The 19,050-nt window shown below is 40.1% G+C and overlaps 1 protein-coding gene across 3 annotated transcripts in view; it reads right to left on the bottom strand.

The window, feature by feature from the left end:
• Positions 1 to 148: 148 nt before the first annotated feature.
• The window catches only part of LOC139609767 (double-stranded RNA-specific editase 1-like), a 58,578-nt gene continuing 39,676 nt past the window's right edge, over positions 149 to 19,050 (bottom strand). For 2 of the 3 annotated variants that reach the window (XM_071464731.1, XM_071464730.1), the window contains 9 exons: positions 14,190 to 14,264; positions 9,882 to 10,816; positions 7,466 to 7,580; positions 6,565 to 6,733; positions 6,165 to 6,319; positions 4,764 to 4,932; positions 2,125 to 2,306; positions 730 to 908; positions 149 to 497 (listed from right to left, as the gene is read on the bottom strand). In XM_071464731.1, the coding sequence (XP_071320832.1) occupies positions 321 to 497; positions 730 to 908; positions 2,125 to 2,306; positions 4,764 to 4,932; positions 6,165 to 6,319; positions 6,565 to 6,733; positions 7,466 to 7,580; positions 9,882 to 10,816; positions 14,190 to 14,193 (2,085 nt within the window). In that variant the 5' untranslated portion in view covers positions 14,194 to 14,264 and the 3' untranslated portion in view covers positions 149 to 320. Of the gene's footprint in view, positions 498 to 729; positions 909 to 2,124; positions 2,307 to 4,763; positions 4,933 to 6,164; positions 6,320 to 6,564; positions 6,734 to 7,465; positions 7,581 to 9,881; positions 10,817 to 14,189; positions 14,284 to 19,050 lie in introns of all 3 variants that reach the window. The other variant, XM_071464729.1, reaches the window with a different exon arrangement.

The following is a 19,050-nucleotide window of genomic DNA, read 5'->3' as shown; positions in this document are numbered from 1 at the left end:
TATTGTCCATAATCCACAGTTTTCCATACTTCGATACTGAACTGTGGTTTGAACCAAACCAAACAGACTGCAAGAAGTGAAGGATGGAGCTGTGAATAGCAGCATATTCCACTGAAGTCATTTTAGACATCTGAGTGTAATCAGTTTGTAGTGCTGGCTGAGAGGGAATAGCATGAGGCTATTAAAAGTAAGGTGGAATGGATTTTGACATCTGAATTTGGTGCCTCTGTTTTTTCCCAGTAACACACAGTCCAGTCAGTCCATGACAATCCACAGGGAAATCATTCCACCAGTGAAACCAGCACCAGGCCAGCACTGACTCAGGTGGTGAGAGCGAACTGGTCCTGTTCTATTGGTTTCTTCACCCAGGCACCCAGTCCGGCTCTGAGGAAGGCTCTGAAGAGGGTCTGCTTTGCAGAGTGGTACTCCACTGCTGCCTGCTTGGCTTCATGGTAGCTGCAGGGCCGCACTGTTCTGATCCGCAGGGTGGGCAAGAGCTAAAGGACAGGTGAAGGGAGAGGTCGGTGAGTCAATAACAAAAATGTAATTCTAATGCTGACACGGTTGTGCCTCATTGGCATCCATCTTATACCCATAAGATGGTTATGTGCAGTGTTTTAGTGTCTGAAACTCTCTGGACTCTCTGAATCATACTATACTGAACTGTAATATTTGACAGTACCGTCAGCAACACTCCTGTACAGTATGCAGCATGTCAGCAGTTGTTACCTTGCAGTGCAGGCGCACCCAGCGGCTGAAGAGGACGTGTTTACAGAGTCTGGACGGTCGACCCAGATCATCTTTCCCTGTGGTGGCATTGATCACCTCCAGCCCTTGATCTCCCACCGTCCAGTTCACACTGAAGTTTGGTGCTTTTCCTGGTTGACGGGCTTCAGCGTTACTTATTCCTGTAGAGCATAAAAGGAGAATGGAAGGCCAAATCCATTTATGAAGCAAACTACTGAAGAAAACTACTATCCTGAACAAGTAACACAGAACCCAAACCCAGAAGTGCCAGTTCCTTGAATGGCCACTTGAGGCTAGTTCCAAAAGTGAGTCAATCCCCATAGACTAGCTAATTTCCTCCTTCATGACAACTGTTCATATAACTCACCTGTTTAAAAGCCTTAATAGTAGTTTGCGCTTCTCCTCTCTCTCCCTCTCTCTGTCCTCATTCTGTAGGTATCTCTGCCTCTGGAGCAGCAGGATCCAGATCCACCACTACTCATCTTTACTATTAACCACTGTTATCTGTCATCATTATTGATAACACCATTACCTACACAGCTGTTCCTGGTCTCTCTCTCTTTCTTTTCTCCTCTCTCCTCGCCCCACCCCCCCTTTTTTATCTCCTCCTATACCCAACCGGTTAAGGCAGACAGCCGCCCACCCTGAGCCCGTTTCTGTTGGAGGTTTCTTCCTGTTAAAAGGGAGTTTTTCCTCCCCCCTGTCGCCAAGCGCTTGCTTGCCTTTGTGGGAACTGTTGGGTTTTTCTCTGTAACAAAGTAAAGTGCCTTGAGATAATGTATATTATGATTTGGCGCTATACAAATAAAATGTAATTGAATTGAATTGAAATTATGCATATTTGAGGGCGTGGCCACTCTGAGGGACAGGTGGGTTGAATGTATGCTTGCCACAAACTGGCATGCACCAGAGTCTCAGCTCTACATACACCAAATAAGGGACTGTCAAGATGGCTTCAAAACCACTCCCCAGACACCTATGGCTGACGTCAAGGAGGCTACGTCCATCTTTATGTACAGTCTATGATCCTGATTTAGATCACCTTCTCTTGTATAGGACATTTTGAGATCACACTTATTCACATATTACAAAATGTGATCACGTGGAGTGTCCACTAGAGCCATTTACAATCACGTTTCAGTTCCTGTTTAGAGATTCATTAATGCATTAATTAACTTTAACTGAGAGACAAAATGGAAAATATAGTCAATTTCCTGACTTTGAAAAACTCCCCATAAACTTCCATACAAGTCACAAGCAGTGAGACCCCTGCTTTTCAGAATTCTGAAGGACACACTGATGTCCTGGTGTATTTGAAAATGTCCCAACAGTACAGCAGTCAAGCAGTCATTTATGAAAGTGCAGCATTCCTCTCACCGCTGAGCAGTGGTCTGTTTAGGCTGAAGGGCTGTGGCAGGTCCTCGATCTCAGTAATCCTCTGGTACATAGCTCTGGAGAGGTGGTCGGCGTGATACAGGCTGCCCAGTATGATGCTGGAGAAGTAAATGGGCTCAGTGAAGTAGCTCATCAGAGAACCTTGGAAACCAACGACGTTCCACCTGAAAGACAGAGTGAAGTTTTCAATTGAAATCATTCAAGTAATCCACAGAGACAAAGATACAGGGAAGCAAATCTGCAAAAATCTACATTGTTGCAGCTAATTCTCCTGAAAAGACAAATCTGATTCAAGCTCAGAGGGGCTGTCAGTGTCCTCCCAGAGACTCATCAAGAAGGCAAATCAAAGCTCCAGGGGCCTAAAGACACCTGAGAACAGACACTGAGAGCAGATACAGACACAGAGTGATTGCAGCATGACACCAAGATAACATAGCCTCTTTACACATGCACATAATCATCAGGATTCCTACTGGTCTGCTCAAAACCACCCATCAACACTTCAAGTGGGTCTGTAGGACGTGTTTTAATGTACTGAAAGAGAAAATATACACTACAGCTAAATTAAAGGTAATGTTAACTCATTTACTTATACTGTGTTTTTTTTAATTTACAGACCATTTTAATGGTGCACTGGATTGTATTTCTATGTAAAAACACAGCTTTTGGTCTGACGTCTTAAGCAAAGAGTTTCCAGTCCTCCTAAAATGAAATGTAATCTATGCACACTAATGCTCTGTTACTCTACTGGAGCCATGCCAAATTTATCTAAAATTAGGTGGCACTTTGATTGTGTGTGTTCAGCCAGTGTTGATAGTGTTGACCATGGCAGCAAAACTAGAGGATACAATAGACTCAGACACAAAATGGCTGTCCAACTCTAGTAAATCAAACTTTCAACATCAAGAACAATCTTCTAAAGCTACAATAAGGACTTTTTTGTTGTGATGTTGTGATGTTGTTGACACTTGGCCTTGCAGTGCCAACTGCTTCCTAAACACCCTGTGAAAATTATTCACATTTATTTATATTTCTGACAAGGTTTATTCATACTAAAAATATACATATCTGTAATTATATAAATGATGATGAATAAACGTTAATAAATATTGATGCAAATGACCACAGTTGACCCCATTTCTTGATCGGTTGCAGATTGTTAAATCAGAAAAGAATTCAAATTGATATTCAAATCCAAAATACTTTATTCAACTCTCAACAAGGTACAGCATGGAACAAACTACACATAGGCAATTCTAAAAATGTAAATATTACAAAGAGTTGAAATATACAAATATACAGTTCAATGTGTATTATTCACAGGGGACATCATGTGTGGGGTCAGTGATTATCTTACCTGTCTTTTGGAGGACTTTGTTCAGTAGTAAACTGTGCCTGGGATTTTTGTGCTTTGCCAATAATCTTTAGAACTGAAGTTATCAACATCTTGCAATTGAATCTTTTCATTTAAGAGAAATGAACAAAAGAAAACAATTTCCGTATTCTCTGGTTCAAGTTGGCAAGCACAGATGCTACTGAGCCCTATTTGTAGTCACTCTGTATTTTCACTAAATCTCAACGGTCATCAAGACACAGTATCTGCACAAGCAGATACACTAGAATTTTCATCAATACTGATGTTAAAGGTCCCATATTGTATAAAGTGAGATTTTTTGATTATAAAGCAGGTCTAGGTTCCATATTAATACTGTGAAAGTAACAAAGCCTCAGTCCACAGTGAAATGCACACAGCCTGTATTCAGAAACTGAGCCTTAAAACAAGCCTTCTGGAACTTAGTGATATCACAAAAAAGCAGTCACCATTCTCAGCCATGCATCAAGCCCACCGACACCCACACCCAAAATCCAACCTTGCAGGATTTGGTTCCTCTGAGTGATTACCTGAAATATACTATATTTTTATTTGATTACTGAGTAAAAGAAGAGAGACTCAGAGCCACTCACTAACCTGTTGTTATTGGAGTTCCAGAGAGAAGTCTCAGACAGGAGATGTAAAACTGCATTGAAAAACCATTTTTTCTAAGAAGATATTCATGCATCCAAATATTAATTAGCCAAATGCTGACTTGACATGAGTGGACAGCATGATTGCTGGTTTGTACTGAGATGACGAGTTTGTTTGTTGCCCGAGCGACTAAAAAGCTTTGTTTTCTGTACATGAGGGGTACGCTGCTCTGTACCCTTAACTGCACCAACTGCAGCCCAACAGAATTTGTTGCTGTTGCTCAGCAAAAGTTACATAGTTTACTTTACTTTAAACTGATTATTGGGGCCATGGTGCCCTTTATTCATCATTTATATGTATTGCGTGCTGCTCAGTGTAGTATGTCCATTAGACTGTTTTCTGTCCAGTGGCCATACTAATATCAAGTCATGTCAGCAGTTAATCAGTGCAGTTTGGCCGGGTTTTGCAGCGACATGTCCAGCTCAGTAGCTGTCAGTACAGTGCTGTTTGGATATGATACTGGTGTCATATTAGTTGTGTTGCTGCAGGCATGATTAAGTGTTGTATAGCTTCTGATAGCTCGTGTATTCGCCATTAAGAGGTTGTTCTCCATCTCTAACTCTCTGTGTGAATAGGTAATGAGAAGAACACAGACCTGGCAATCTTGTCACTGCAGGACATGGTTAGCAGCCTCTCGCCCTGGAGAACCCCGTCCCATGTCTGAATGGTGTTACTGGAGCGCACTGGGATGGTTCCTTCGCCAGATTCGATTTTAGTACGGAGCTGCCCGCGGGCCTTTCGGTTTGGGTGTCTGTCTCCCTGATCTGACACAGGAAAAACGGACACATATTCTCATATAGTCTCATATAGTATTAAACTATATATCTGACACTGGGGGCACACTGAATGCATGGGATCTGTGTTGCGGCTGCTGATCTGTTGTGTTCACACCAACTGCGTGTCTACTGTGTCACTGCTACAGCCAGCTCTAACTGTGTACATAGAGTTTGCAGGATACTTGATTGTTGGATTTCTCTTGATTCTTAATTCATTATGATTTACTTAGGACAGAAAGGGTAACTAAATGTCACTGTCTCCACATGCAGCTGCTAAAATGGTTGAAAAAATATATTCATATTTTTAATGTCTGTGACATATTAAGATTTACCATAGATAGAAAACTATACTGAAAGGTGTCTATCTGTCTATTTCTGTTGCGAGACGTGCATGACACATGTGAAAAATAGGTGAGATGCTGAATCTCTAGATCAGGCGATGCAGCTGCAAGGAAGGCAGTGTGTTTGTTCTGAACCATTAATATGGGCGGCTAAATGCAAGCAAGATGTTCCGCAGCTGCCACACACGCAATGCATCCAGTGTGCCAGAGCCCTTATGGAACAGTACTGTACCAGAGCTTGAAGTTATAAAGGGAATAATGAGAATTCTTTCACCATAAATTAGTATAATGTATTTTAAACAATGAACATGAAAAATTATCAAAAGCTTACTTTGAGAAAAATTGCATTACAATCTGTGAAATAGAACTACAAGTTAACATATTTTGGTTATGATATTTATGTTATTCTTAAAGGTCCCATATTTTACACTTTTCCTGTGTTTTATTTGAAGTGTTGATATCCATAAGAAAATATATTTGTTGTTTTAAGAACCAAAAGCCGTCTTGGTGTAGTTTTACATCTCCTCTCTCAAGCTGCTCTCTGGAGCTCTAGTAACAACAGGTCAGAGTGATCAAAAACACTGAGAGAAACCAAATCCTTCAGGGCTGGGTCCAGGTGGGCTGGGCTTGGGGGAAAGCTGAGGGCAGTGACTGCTTTGTTGTTAAAGTTACAGACAAAGTTACAGAATTCCTGATGGTTCATTTTAAGGCTCAGTTTCTGAATATGGGCTGTGTGCATTTCTCTGTGGACCCTGTGGAAATCTCACATTATACAATATGGGACCTTTAATCAATCATTAAAACCAATATTTATGTGATATGGCCTTATAGATGACTTAAGACATTTTTATCTTCATTAGAGCCTCTTCATCCACTCACCCTCCACTCCAGCTTCATGAGGAGAGAAGATGCGGGCATCTCCACAGGGGGAGGTACTGATGTACAGGTGGAACTGGACGTTCTCCTTAAGTCTGAAGCCTTGTCTGTTGTCACACCTGGTGAAGATGGATTTTCGGTGCTCCTCTTCATTGTTACTGAAGACGCAAATGGGGACGAATGACTCATAAGTGCAAATGCAACATACCATAGATGATTCTACAAAAGGTTTCCAACTGGCTGGCAGGAATCTTTTCACATTGTGTAAACACTCCATGCACTTCATAACCAAATTGTTTAAGGAATTGTAGCTAACTTTGTATACCTGGTGGGTGCATTGTGGGTGGAAATGTACAGCAAAGATATAGGATGAACATTAGAGGCAACTCTGTGTTGTACTCACCTGAGGAAATGGTCCAACTGGGAGTACAGGTACCTGATGAGTGACCTTCGAGCTACAATCTCAGCATGGCAGTCATTGAGGGCCAAACCTCTGTCACTCATGTATTCACCGTTAATACACTTAGTTCCCGTGGACACACAGATGACCTGAGCTTCTTTCACATCTTTACCTGGAAAACATAGTGTTAAGATATAAGTCTGCCATGTATGTGTTGGCTCTATAGCTGAGACCACAAAAACATCAGCTGGCTTAAACCTCAATGAAGGGAACACAAAACATTTTCGGAGATGGTTGGACAAATTCATTTCTGACACTGCATGTTTTTAAGCTATTTTGTCATTAGTCAGGTAGGGTATGATCTACCAGCCTCAGCCATATTTTGTCATGGATTTTGGCTATTTTCATCAGCATCAACATGAACTCTGGGTTTTCTATCCACATCCTGCACCTCACATGAAAAAGGGTGGATTCATCTGAAAAAAAAAGCAACTAGTTCAAACACACCCTTTTAACCCACCCTTATAGCAAACTTATTCAGTAAAAAGAAAACTGAAAGGATAAAGTGAGTAATTTGTTTTATTAATTCATCAAAGAAAAAAGCAAACACTTGCAGCTAGAGGTGTCTCTGAACACACAAATAACAAATGGTCATCAATTTGGTCAACCTAACTGACACTGTGGTTCTTTCTTTTACTCACTGGTCTCAAAGAGAACAGAGTGAGAGTATGTCTCTGTAATCTGTATGAAAGGGAAGCTACGGTCAGTCCTGTTGATATTGTGCCTTCTGTGGTGCTGCAGCTTCTAACACTGCCATAAAAAATCTTCTTGGATAAGAGTCTGATATACTTTTAAACCAACTCTTTCACTCTGGAGTGTTTGTAGTAAATCTGAAAAAAAACACCTGTTGTCATGACAACACCTGCCAAGACTTTCCTCCGAGTGTGTGGAGATGTGAAGTTGTCGGTCAGTTCACTGAACTTGTCAACGACCAGACGAGAGACAGCATCTGCCAGGACCTGAGGGGGAGATCAGAACAAATGCTGTGCATTCAGGTCTTCAGACCCCTTCACTTTTTTCACATGATCAGCCCTATGAAATAATTTCAATTCTTTTTCCCCTTATATTTCCACACTCAGTGCCCCAATTATAAAGCCAAAACAGAATTTAAAATTTTTTTGTAAATTTATTAAAAAGGAAAAACTGAAATGTCACTCTGACAAGTATTCACACTACTTATTTGAAGCATCTTTGGCAGCCTCCAGTCTTCTTTAGTTTGATGTGACAAGCTTTGCACATCTGTATTTGGAGATTCTGTCACATTTCTCTGCAGATCCTCTCAGTTGTCTTGGCTGTGTGCTTTAAGTCATGTGAACCTTTGGTGCAGTCTGAGGTCCTTGATGCTCTGGACTAGGTTTTCACTAAGGATATCTCTGTACCCTGTACTCTGCTCCGTTCAGCTTTTCCTCAACTGTGATCAGTCTCCCTGTTCCTGTCTGGTTTCCTCCAGAAATTACACTTAGGCACGAGGTCAAACAGTATCATCAGACCAGAGAACCTTGTTTCTCACAGTCCTTTAGGTACTGTTGTGCAGACTTTGACTAAGGAGAGGCTTTGTCTGGAAAACTCTGCCATAAAGCCCAGATTGGTGGAGTGCTGCAGTGATTGGTTGTATTTCTGGAAGTTTCTTGCACCTCCACACAGGATCTCTGGAACTCAGCTGGAGTAACCACTGAGTACTTGGTCACCTCTCTTACCAAGGTCCTTATACTCTGATATCTCAGTTTGGCTGGTCAGCTAGCTCTAGCTGTTCCAAACTTCTTCCATTTAAGAATGATGGCGGTCAATGTGCTCTTGGTAACCTTCAATGCAGAAAAACATTTTTTGTAGTCTTCCCCACAATCCAGTCTCTGAGCTCTGCAGACAGTTCTTTCCTCCTCATTACTTGGTTTTTGCTGTGATATGACTTAAAACCTTATAGACAGGTGTGAGCTTTTCCAAATCATGTCCAATCAGCTGATTTTACCGCAGGTGGACTGAGCTAAAATGAAAGTGTCATAGCAAAGTGTCAGAATACTTGTGTCAATGTGAGTTTTCAGTTTTTTTCTTTTTAATACATTTGTATTTATTGGGTACTGAGTGTAGAATGATGAGGGAAAATGAATTTAAACAGAAGCATAAAGCTGCAACATAACAAAATGTGAAAAAAGAATGCACTCTGACCAAAAGGAGGATTAATCCTGTAGCCAAATGGTAGAATGATATAAAATAACATTGATCCAATTGAAAATGTGCAACTCTGACTCTTTTCTTCTAATTTTATGTTAAATAAATTACCAGATAGCAAAAGACAAAGTGGGACAAAAGCTAGTGAATGCTCTTCTTATCTGCACTAACACTATTGCTGAATATTTCTATTTGGAATGCTGCACTGGTGTGACTGACAGGCAGGGATCTCAGCGACTTAAAACAGTCAAATCTCCTGCTTCACACACCACTCCGGAGGTAGAACAGAGTGACTTGGAAAGGCTTTTATAATGAACAGCAGTCTTTGATTAGCACTCAGAGGGTGATGGTAATTAAGATAGCAGCATTGTTATCAGTGTGCAGGGATTACAGGCAGGGATTAGTTTATGTGTAAATAGATCTCAGTGTATTGAGCTTGTCTATCCTGAGGCAGTCGCCATCTTCAATCAGACTTTGCAAGGTTGGTCATGAGCAGTGACATTGGTAGATCTGATCAGACAAACCACTGCCTCTTTCAGGCACAGAAATAAATCAAAAATAAATACATAATTATAGCAAATCCTGAGGATATATGAGGATATTCATGTCCTTCTCATGTAATAATAATTCCAGTAGCACACCTGTAATTAAATAGGACTAGGGCTGGGTAGTGGTTTTTGACACTAGTGCCAATACTACCAATGTATGCCAATGATACCTGAAATCACAGTACTCAACAATATGTTTTTGTGTGACACAAGTGAAAACTCAGGCAGTTTGTAAACTGACCTTTAAGCTTAGATGATTTTACAACAGATGCCTTTGTTTTGCTCTGAAGAATATCAACATGTTTTTGTAAAAGTACATTTTCTTCTGTGTATCGGTACCAGGTATCTCTTGGCAGGCTCTGAAAGATTAACTAAACTACATTACTCAGGATGCACTACATGATGGAAATCAGCTCTTTTAACATAATAAGACAAAAAAAGGTCATATAAAATCTTTTCACTTTGCAGACACTTTTATTCAAGTGACTATATAAGTAACAATATAATGGGCTTGATCAGTATTCATTTACCCTCTTCCGTGGTTACCTGTGGCAGGTGAAGCTGCAGTCCTTCTCTGGGTATAGGTTGCTGTGATGGAGCCTGATCCAGCTGCATGTTAAATAAAGCAGACAGGGCAGCTTGGGCAGCCCGGGCCTTGGCCAACTTCTTGTTCCGCCCAGAACCCTGGAAATTCTGAGTGTTTACTGTGACTGACATGACAAAGTTCTTGGCATGGCTTTCTCCACTCTCCGACACAAAGTCATACTTGAGACCTGGCCGTAACTCATTCAGGATCATCACAGGGTTCTTGCTGCTTGTAGGGGAAATTGAGGTGGATGGGGCAGGAAGTAATGGAGCCTGGATGATGTTTGGGACAGGGGTAGGTAGCAGTGGGTACTCTCTTCCCAGTGAGCTGAAGGAACAATTACTGTTGGAAGCAAGGTAAAAGGAGTCATCTACAGGGGTGGATGTCTCAAACGCGTTAAAGAGCATGTCAGGAAAGTCAGCCTGGTCTGAGGTGAAGTCCGTGTGAACAGACAGAGTCCGGCCCATGGCCATGTGGGCTTCAGATGCATTAGGGAACTGGACGAAAGAGCGCAGGGCCTTCTCTGCTGCATTCAGCTTGGCCTTCTTCTTGGTAGGGCCCGAACCCTCGAAGTGCTGCCCGTTGACCTCCACAGTCATCACAAAGACAGGGGCATGGACAGGCCCCGTCTGAGAGAGCAGTTTGTACTGCAGCCCTGGCTTGATCTCATTCAGCTGCATGAGGGCATTCTTGGGCAGAATAGGCCCGGGAGCTTTCTTACGCTTCTTGGGCCTGTACTTGGAATGTGTATGCCCATTATTGCCCTCCTCTAAGGGACGTTTCCTCCCACCCCCAGCACTCCCATTGGGGAGCTGAGCAGCTTCAGCTACAACACCCTCTTTGGAGAAGAGGTTGTCCAAGTTCCGATTTTCCTTAACATCTGTGCTGCATGAACCTGCGGTGCCCAGAAAGAGTAACTTACAATGCCTTCGTTGCAGGATCTTGTAAATGTAAAATTTAGAGATTCCTTTATCTCTCTTTGCAACTGAACAAGTGATGTGTGTTCCTCAATTAATATGTGGTGAAATCAGAAAAATACAATAAATCATGTTCATACAGGTTTCTGCTGAGCAGATTAATGTTATTAATTTATACATATAAAAAACACACAACCACAATTAGTCCAGGTACTTGGCTAGGGGAGAATTCAGATGAAATTACATTTACACATTAAAAATTGTCAACATGCAATGGGTCCTTTACCAAGGAAATTTCAACTAGCATGAAAAGCAAAATATTTACATCTAAATTACAAATTACAGCAAATTAAGAGCTCTTTCAAAATCTATCTATTCTTAAATTTCTTTCTCTGTGTTGTGGGAACACATATCACCAGGCCCTGTTAACAAAGCCAACAAAACTTAATGTAAATTTCCATTTATAACATCCTCCAGCAAAAGCTCGATAGGTTACTCCTTTCGGTGCTCAGGACAGAAAGCAATCCTATAAAATGCAGGTTTAGATGGGATGTGGGGAAAGATGGGTGTACAAGAAAAATACCAGAGAAATTATTTTACCTTTTTAGCATTTGATTGGTTAAACATGGTCATATCAGACAAAAGACCACGAGAACAAGTTACAATAATATGAAAATGCTAGCTCATGTTTAATATATGCTAAAAAATATCATACAATCAGCCACAGTTCAGGCATTACAGTAGCTGTGTCCCAGTTCAGGGGTCTACGAAGGTGAGGCCCTTTGTAGTTGTAGACCGCAAAAGCCAGACCAAAATGAAACAGTCTGGCTTATGGGGGATTTTCGCTTAGCATCACCAGCCGTGCCCACTCTTACTGTTGCGTCACAAAGTGTGGCTCCTGCCTCTGTCTTGAGATTTTAAGGCCCTTGGTTTTTTAACAGTTGTACTGTTAGCTGCTGAACTGAGTGGAAACCCAATACTTACATTTAAAAGTGTAATCCTCAGGGTCTCTGTCAGAGTTGTTTGCTGCCATATTATTTTCATTACCTGCATTCCATTAATCTTGGGATAGGCTGGACCATGAAGGATCCACCCCTTGGAGCCTTAGTTGCCCAGAAAAAGAAGGTTGTATTTCTCGGCTGCATTTGAAGGAACCTTCATAATGGGGCAGCCAAGTCATGCCATTGTGACGCAGTCAGTCTTCAAATGCAGCCTCCAAAAGATGGAGCCCCTGAATTGGTACACAGCTAGAGTTTTTAGTACGTAAAACTCAAAGTATGTAACTTGACACAATAATGTGCCAACTGCAGGTTTAGGTTCTGATTGTTGGTTCAATTTTGTATCTGGTTCTAAGCTGGAAAAAGACTCATTACATTTACAAGTTATCTCTGATAGTCTGTCAGTCTTTTTCTCTCACTGTACAGACATATAAACACGTACTCATTCAGAGACACAGTGCCTTACCTTAAATGCTTAGAAGTACAGATACAATTCACTGAAATCCATCAAACAACTGTGAATGCAGTACTTGGAAGGTAAGGTAACATTCAGTACATTGTGAACATTGTCCACAGTGTGGATTTATTTGCTGAATGATAAAGTAGACTAATATTTTCACTGTGCTGTTTTTATTGCAGCTTCTGCAGATGCAGCATAGCCTCCCAGTGAGGAGGAAACATGTTGTCCCTTGCAACTGAAAGAAAAAGGCATCAGGAAAGGATCAAATTTATACTTACAATATGTAAGTATGTCTTCATTCCCCCCAAAAACAAACTACCTAAAAAGATCTTATAGGCAATCAGACAGGACTCATATTCGACACAGAGATTCAGAAGTGGATTCCATTTTGATAGTAGAACCCCATCCCTAGCTGGAGGCTAGGGACACATTACCATTGGCTTTATGCATTCCAATATGAATTGTAAATTACTTCTTCCTCGACCAGAGTGTACAGTTCCTGGACAGAACTGAGTCTGGCATTCAGTCATAACAAGCACCCAAAAGGGAGATGAAACTCAAACATGAAAAACACAATACATAATAATAGCAAATCCTGAGGATGAAGCCCTGTGCAACAAGAGGGGGAGATTGATTATACGTCTGTTGGAGAAGAGGGAACACATTGTTATTGTTCACTGTAACAGACAGTTGCTGCAGCTCAGCAATAGAAATTCTCTTCACAAAATTGCCTGACAACAGAATCCATTGAGGATATTGCAAGTCAACGGCAAGGTCAACTGTCTATGGGTCTAAATGTGTCTTGGCACTTAAAGCAGCACTAAATTGTTTACCTGGTATCTGATATTTCATTTCTTCTGTGCCTTTGTGTTCATAATTTTAGCAGAAAGCCCTTGAATAACCTTCACCACTTCCATCCTCAGTCTGCATCCAACTCCCCGTACACTGTTAGGCATAATCCACATGTTCTCACTTTGCCTTACTCAGACCAGGGACAGGATTACTATGTCCAAACACAAATGATGCCCCATCACTTAGCATTGGGGCAAAGAGGCAGCACGCTGAATCATGCCAAATTGGCTATGTGGTTCACATCTTCCAGCACACTGACTCCTTTCAGTCTACCCTGACAAACAGCCACATTCCCTCACTCTTGAAAAACAGAATAGCACCATGTATCATTTTGTAAATAAATAGCTAACTTATCGAACCACATTCTCACCCTGAGAATGAACCATCAGCCTGTAAACTCATATGAATTGTGTCATTGCTTTTGTGTTAATTTTGTTTGCTCTCCATGTTAATTTCAATTAGAACCTTGCTATCTCCATCTTTTCCATAAAGTCCAGGATAAGAGGCTTATCCTGGGTCAGGTCATTTTAGGCTGAAATAGACCTACGTCCAAATCCAGAAATTCAATTTCAATTTTTCAATTTTATTTGTATAGTGCCAAATTATAATATACATTATCTCAAGGCACTTTACAGGGTAAGGTCCAGATTTTACTCTGTTATAAAAATGACTCTTGGAGGAGCTGCAGGGAGCTTTTTCGTTGAGGGCAAGAGGACGGGCTCAGAATCTACTATCCAAATGGGCTGAAATCTCACAGAAGATACATCCTGACCCTGTGACTACGTTGTGATCCTGCCTCCTGAGCCAGCCAGAAGAATTTGGATTGTTCATTTTCAAGGACAGTCATGTAGGGAAACAGTAATGCACAAAGGATATTTAAGCATTGGGTGTGTTCCCTTTTTATATGTTTATTATTCGCAAGTATAGGAAAAGCTACTTAAAATATACTTGAGACCTAAAAAGAAATGCAGTGATAAAGCAAAACAAATACACATAGATATCAATAGGCTGTTCAGACTTGAAATGAAAAAAGGAACTCACTCATGCTTTCTGCTCCGTTTCCCTCTATGGTGAGCAGCCTCTGTTGGTTTCGAGGTGGCCAGGCTTCTACTGGACCTGTAGGAAACACACAGTGCTAAAAAACATCTGTCAGAAACACTTAATCAACGAAGTGAAATAAAAAAAATTTGAAAATTAAAGTAAAAAAATATATAGCATATAAGGATGTGGTGGTGGAGGGAGCTTCAAATGCAAATAACATCAGCTTGATTTTGGCACCAGATTAATAGTTTGAAGAATCAGGTTGTCATTGCTGCACTGTACATCAGGATGTATATGACTGGACATTACTAATCAGCTTCTAGCCAAGCAGTTGATGTAAAATCAGTGATTGCGAAGCATGAATGAAGCATGAAGCATGAAGTTGATCAGCTAATGCAACTGTGACTGCATGTGTTTGGTTGCTGTAGGGGTGGAATATTCAAGACATCAACATATCTCACAGTTGCTTTATCTCAGCAACTATTGGACAGATTGGCATGAAATTCTGGATATTGGGTATTGCATAGAGTGGCATGAAATTTTGGACAGACATTGGTGATTCCCAGTTTGGTTTATGACCAAATATCTGCAAAACTAATGACACTCCCATCATACCCAGTTCTTTGGATGTAGTGATAGTTACAGAAATATTAGCATGCTAACACATTAAACTAAGATGATGAGCAAGGTCAACTTTATGTCTGTTAAATATCTGTATATCTTTGTGCTAATTAGCAAATGTAAGCACATTCAAACACTAAACTAAGATGGTAACACACCTACTAGACATCATTATGTTAGCATTGTGAATGTGAGCATGTGGAGCATGTTAGCACGCTGATGTTAGCATCTAGCTTCTGTACAGCCTTATGTGGCTTAGAGAATGTCTCAACTTAGTCTCTTATTGTGCTTTACAGTTTTCCCTCATTTTTATTCTTCTGTCTTTTGTTTCCATCACTATTTTATATGTTAAAAGTTCTCTTTTCTTTTAAATATGCTTTTATATTGGAAAATCTCTTCAAAACTTAATTTCAAAAGTGGTAAAGCAATAAAATACATCGTTTCTATGAACGCATAGCAGACAGACAAAAGTCTGCACTAAAAGAAATATGTTCATTGCTAACCAGCCTGACAGAGAATCCAAACAGTAACTGACAGGAGTTCCTGTTGAAAACATTAACATTCAGCAGACAGCATCCGATAAAGCCTGAGCAGCCTTTTGAGACTGACACATTTGACTAACCCTCTTATTCTAACAGCTTTTTATTCATTCCATAGAACATGCTGAACATTTGAAAATGTAAATTACTTTTTTCAGAATTTTGGCTTTATTTGATTTCATGTAGTTTGGGAAATGAGAGATAAAAACTTGAAGCAGTAGTCACAGTCAAGCTACTGGACATAATCTGAGGGTGGAAAGGGTTACCAGCTGGTTATTAATGAGGTAATTGAGGCATCACACCAGTTTCTAGTTTCATGGCAGCATATGTTGCAGGAAAGACAAGTGATGGTATGTGAAGCTAATTAAACATAATGTGAGTCATCTCAACTACTTACATCATTAACCTACCCACAGTTTAACAAAGGTTTACTGAGATCCATGATCCTGAGAAACACTACAGAGACAAATGCCAGACCCCCTTAGACATTTCTTTATAGCCCAATTCTAACGTTAACATTTGAAACTATTTATGTTAAAAAATATTGATTTCTTTGTCATTTCATTTGTCATTATTTTTTATAACTTGTGACTTTATCCACATTGATTTGAGTTTTCACTTGGACTGTGTGTCCTATTCAGAGTAGGTGGGTTATTCATTAGAGTAACACAATCAAATCAGGCAGATTCACAACAGGAACACTGAAGAACATTTCTTGTTCATTAAGAGACTATTGAAAGCTTGTTACTGAAGTAGACAACACTGAGCTGATATGTCTATGATAATACAATATTATTGTGGTCAACTGAACAGTAAGATGCCGTCTCTTTAACCAAAACAGATGTTTAAAATTTGAAAAGTTAAGAGTGTTTTGCCTTTAATGAGTTTGCAACTTTGTTAAAGCAACTGCTATCAAAGAAACAAGATCAAATTCCTTGCTTGATATCCGATTTATGAGATCCATGCAAATGAACCATCATTGTCATTGTGCCAGTATAGTTCATGGTGCAGATTTCTTTACAAACCTTATGGAAACTATGGGACTATGTTTTGTGCCTGTTGATAATTTAGTTAGATTAGGGAGTAATACATTTACAAACTCACAAAGTACGTGACATTATTGATGGATGGTAAGGTTCTCATCCAAAAAAACTTAACAGTCAACACTGTGTCTCCTCAGGTCCTCCAAGCAATGCATACACAAAGTCTGGAGTTGACAACACCAATCAACACCAGATTTTTCTTGGTAGAACCAATCCATCCTCCTCCCCACCTCCTTTGTTCATATATCATGATAACACATCACCAAGCTTGTTCTCCCCATCAGCTAGCCTACTCCACCTGTACTGTGCCCTAGGCTGCTGCTAGCAGACAGAGGTACTCGTCTCTCAGGCTGATAAGAGATGCTGAGCTGCCATTATTCCCTCTAGTCTAATAAGGAAACTGTCACTCAGCATGCTATCCCTGGACATGGCAGAAATGACATGATAATTACTGTCAGTTTGCAGAGGTGAGGGCAGCAGGTTTCATTCATCTGGTCAGCTGCAGTGCTCCAAGTGCTTTAAGCTTTGTGGGGATCTGTCTGGTTGAATAGATTAACACTGGTTTCTCATCCTGGATGTATGGGATAGACTGCAGCCTGACTATGCACCACTGATGTTCCCACTTCATAATCCCTACATTTCAGAAGAAAACTGGTCTCACTCTACACTATATGAGCAGATTGATACAAACAAGACTCATACCAAACAAGATGTGTTTTTAGATCATCCATTAATGTGGATAAGTAGCAGAGTTTGTTCCATGTTCCAAGTGGAACGCTAAAAAAATAAATGACTCTCTGCAGACTGCATACATCCGCCAAGGCCAAACAATTTTACATATCTGTGAGATCCAATTTATTACATGGATCTGCATCAAAAAGTCAGAAACTACAACTACATAAAAATGTGTGATTTATTACAACAAGAGCCAAACATAATTTCTTGAGAAATTGACAAAAATGTAAAATAAAAATGCCCTATTTTACAATGTTAAGGAATATGATTTAAGAAAATCCCTGGATCTATCGGTTTTGCTAGATCTGTTGCAAAATGTAATGCATTCTTCTTCACCCCATGCCCCATCCCTTCAACAAGTTTGGTGCAAATTGCTTCAGTACTTCTAGCGTAATCCTGCTGACAAATAAACACGCTAGAGACCACTTAAGAGAACACAGACCTCCTGTAAGGCCAATATCAAACAAAATACACCAAACTTTAGAGAAAAAAAAATCAAATTCATTGCAAAAGATCTGGGTCTGCCCCAAAATTTTATATGTTTGCCACTGGCCCATGCCCATCCCTAAACCAATTTTGGTGCAAATTAGTTTCTGCGTAATCCTGGTGACAAATAAACAGACACGGGTGAAAATATAACCTTGGAGGCTGCAATATTAGCCAGAGTAAGCATTTAAAGGTAGATGCAAACAACTCTGCTAGATTTTCATATAAGTTGCAGACTATGAGAGTCCTACTTCAGCACCATGGACAGTACTGAAGGGTAAAGACACAGCACCAGTTTAGCAAAAAAAACAAAAACTACTACTAGCACTGCTATGAAGGAAAGTTTTAATGCGCACAGGCCCATTTTTTCTTTATATCTTGCCTATGAGTAGATGAACATGTATGTGCATGAGCATACATGGTCACAATACTGACTCTGTATGCTTATGCACTGATAAACGGTTGATGGCAGTAACGTGCCAGGAAGCAACACAATGCGCATGCACATGTCTCTTTTTTACTTTTTATTAGCTCACGGAAACAAAAAAAAGAGATCTAACCCCTCAGCAATGCACCCATAAAACAATATGAGACAAAAACATTGTAAAATCCTTTGACTGTACTGTTAAGATTCAACAGGTAACATTTGATGCTGATACTATAAAACAGTATTGGAGAGTCAAGCAACCATTATTAGCTTATGTCAGAAGAGTAAAAAAGTAATAACAGCAGCAGCAACAACAATAATAATTTTGATAGTAAATAGATTAAAAAATGAAATTTAAAATGTGTCAGTCTCTAATTCATCTATTTTGTGTCTCCTTTCCTCCTTTTTTAAAGGCTATTGGTTAGATTGGCTAGATTTCCTCTGGTGCCCACTTTTCAGCATATTATGTCTCATTACACTGCAGTCTAAAGGCAAACTTTTCCAGTGTAATCATTTCTAATGTTTCAATGATAAGTTATTTCTGTGTTGGTATATTTGAAGCAATCCAGTCATTTATGATCATCTTCATTGTGACTATACATAATGAGAGAAAGGCAGGCTGAGATAGCCTGACTCCCTCATATGGGTCAAGTCACAAAAACAGTATATCCTACATTTCCCATAACACGCTTTGACAGCCTCCTTTTAAACCCTCCTTTCCTGACAAGATCCCATTCTTAAAACTACTGCACGCTGTAGATTCAGTCCAAACTGAGATCACCATGATAACATCCCTATGACATCATCTGGGTTATTTTTGCATACTTAAAGCTACTCCAGAGCCACAGAAGACATTAAACAACTGTTTCTACTACCCATGAATTGAAACTCTTAAATCAATCTGTGCAGTCATGGCGTTGACTGCTTATTTCACTCATTTTATAAAAAACATCATATGGACATGTTAACAAGGTTAAAACACTTGATTTTGAGCGAATGCGGTCTTTAAC

This window comes from Trachinotus anak, unplaced genomic scaffold (genome assembly GCF_046630095.1).
Source record: "Trachinotus anak isolate AG129_WGS33_773 ecotype Australia unplaced genomic scaffold, CSIRO_AGI_Tana_v1 ptg000026l, whole genome shotgun sequence".
Classification (NCBI taxonomy): domain Eukaryota; kingdom Metazoa; phylum Chordata; class Actinopteri; order Carangiformes; family Carangidae; genus Trachinotus; species Trachinotus anak.
This window is presented reverse-complemented; position numbering and strand designations above follow the sequence as displayed.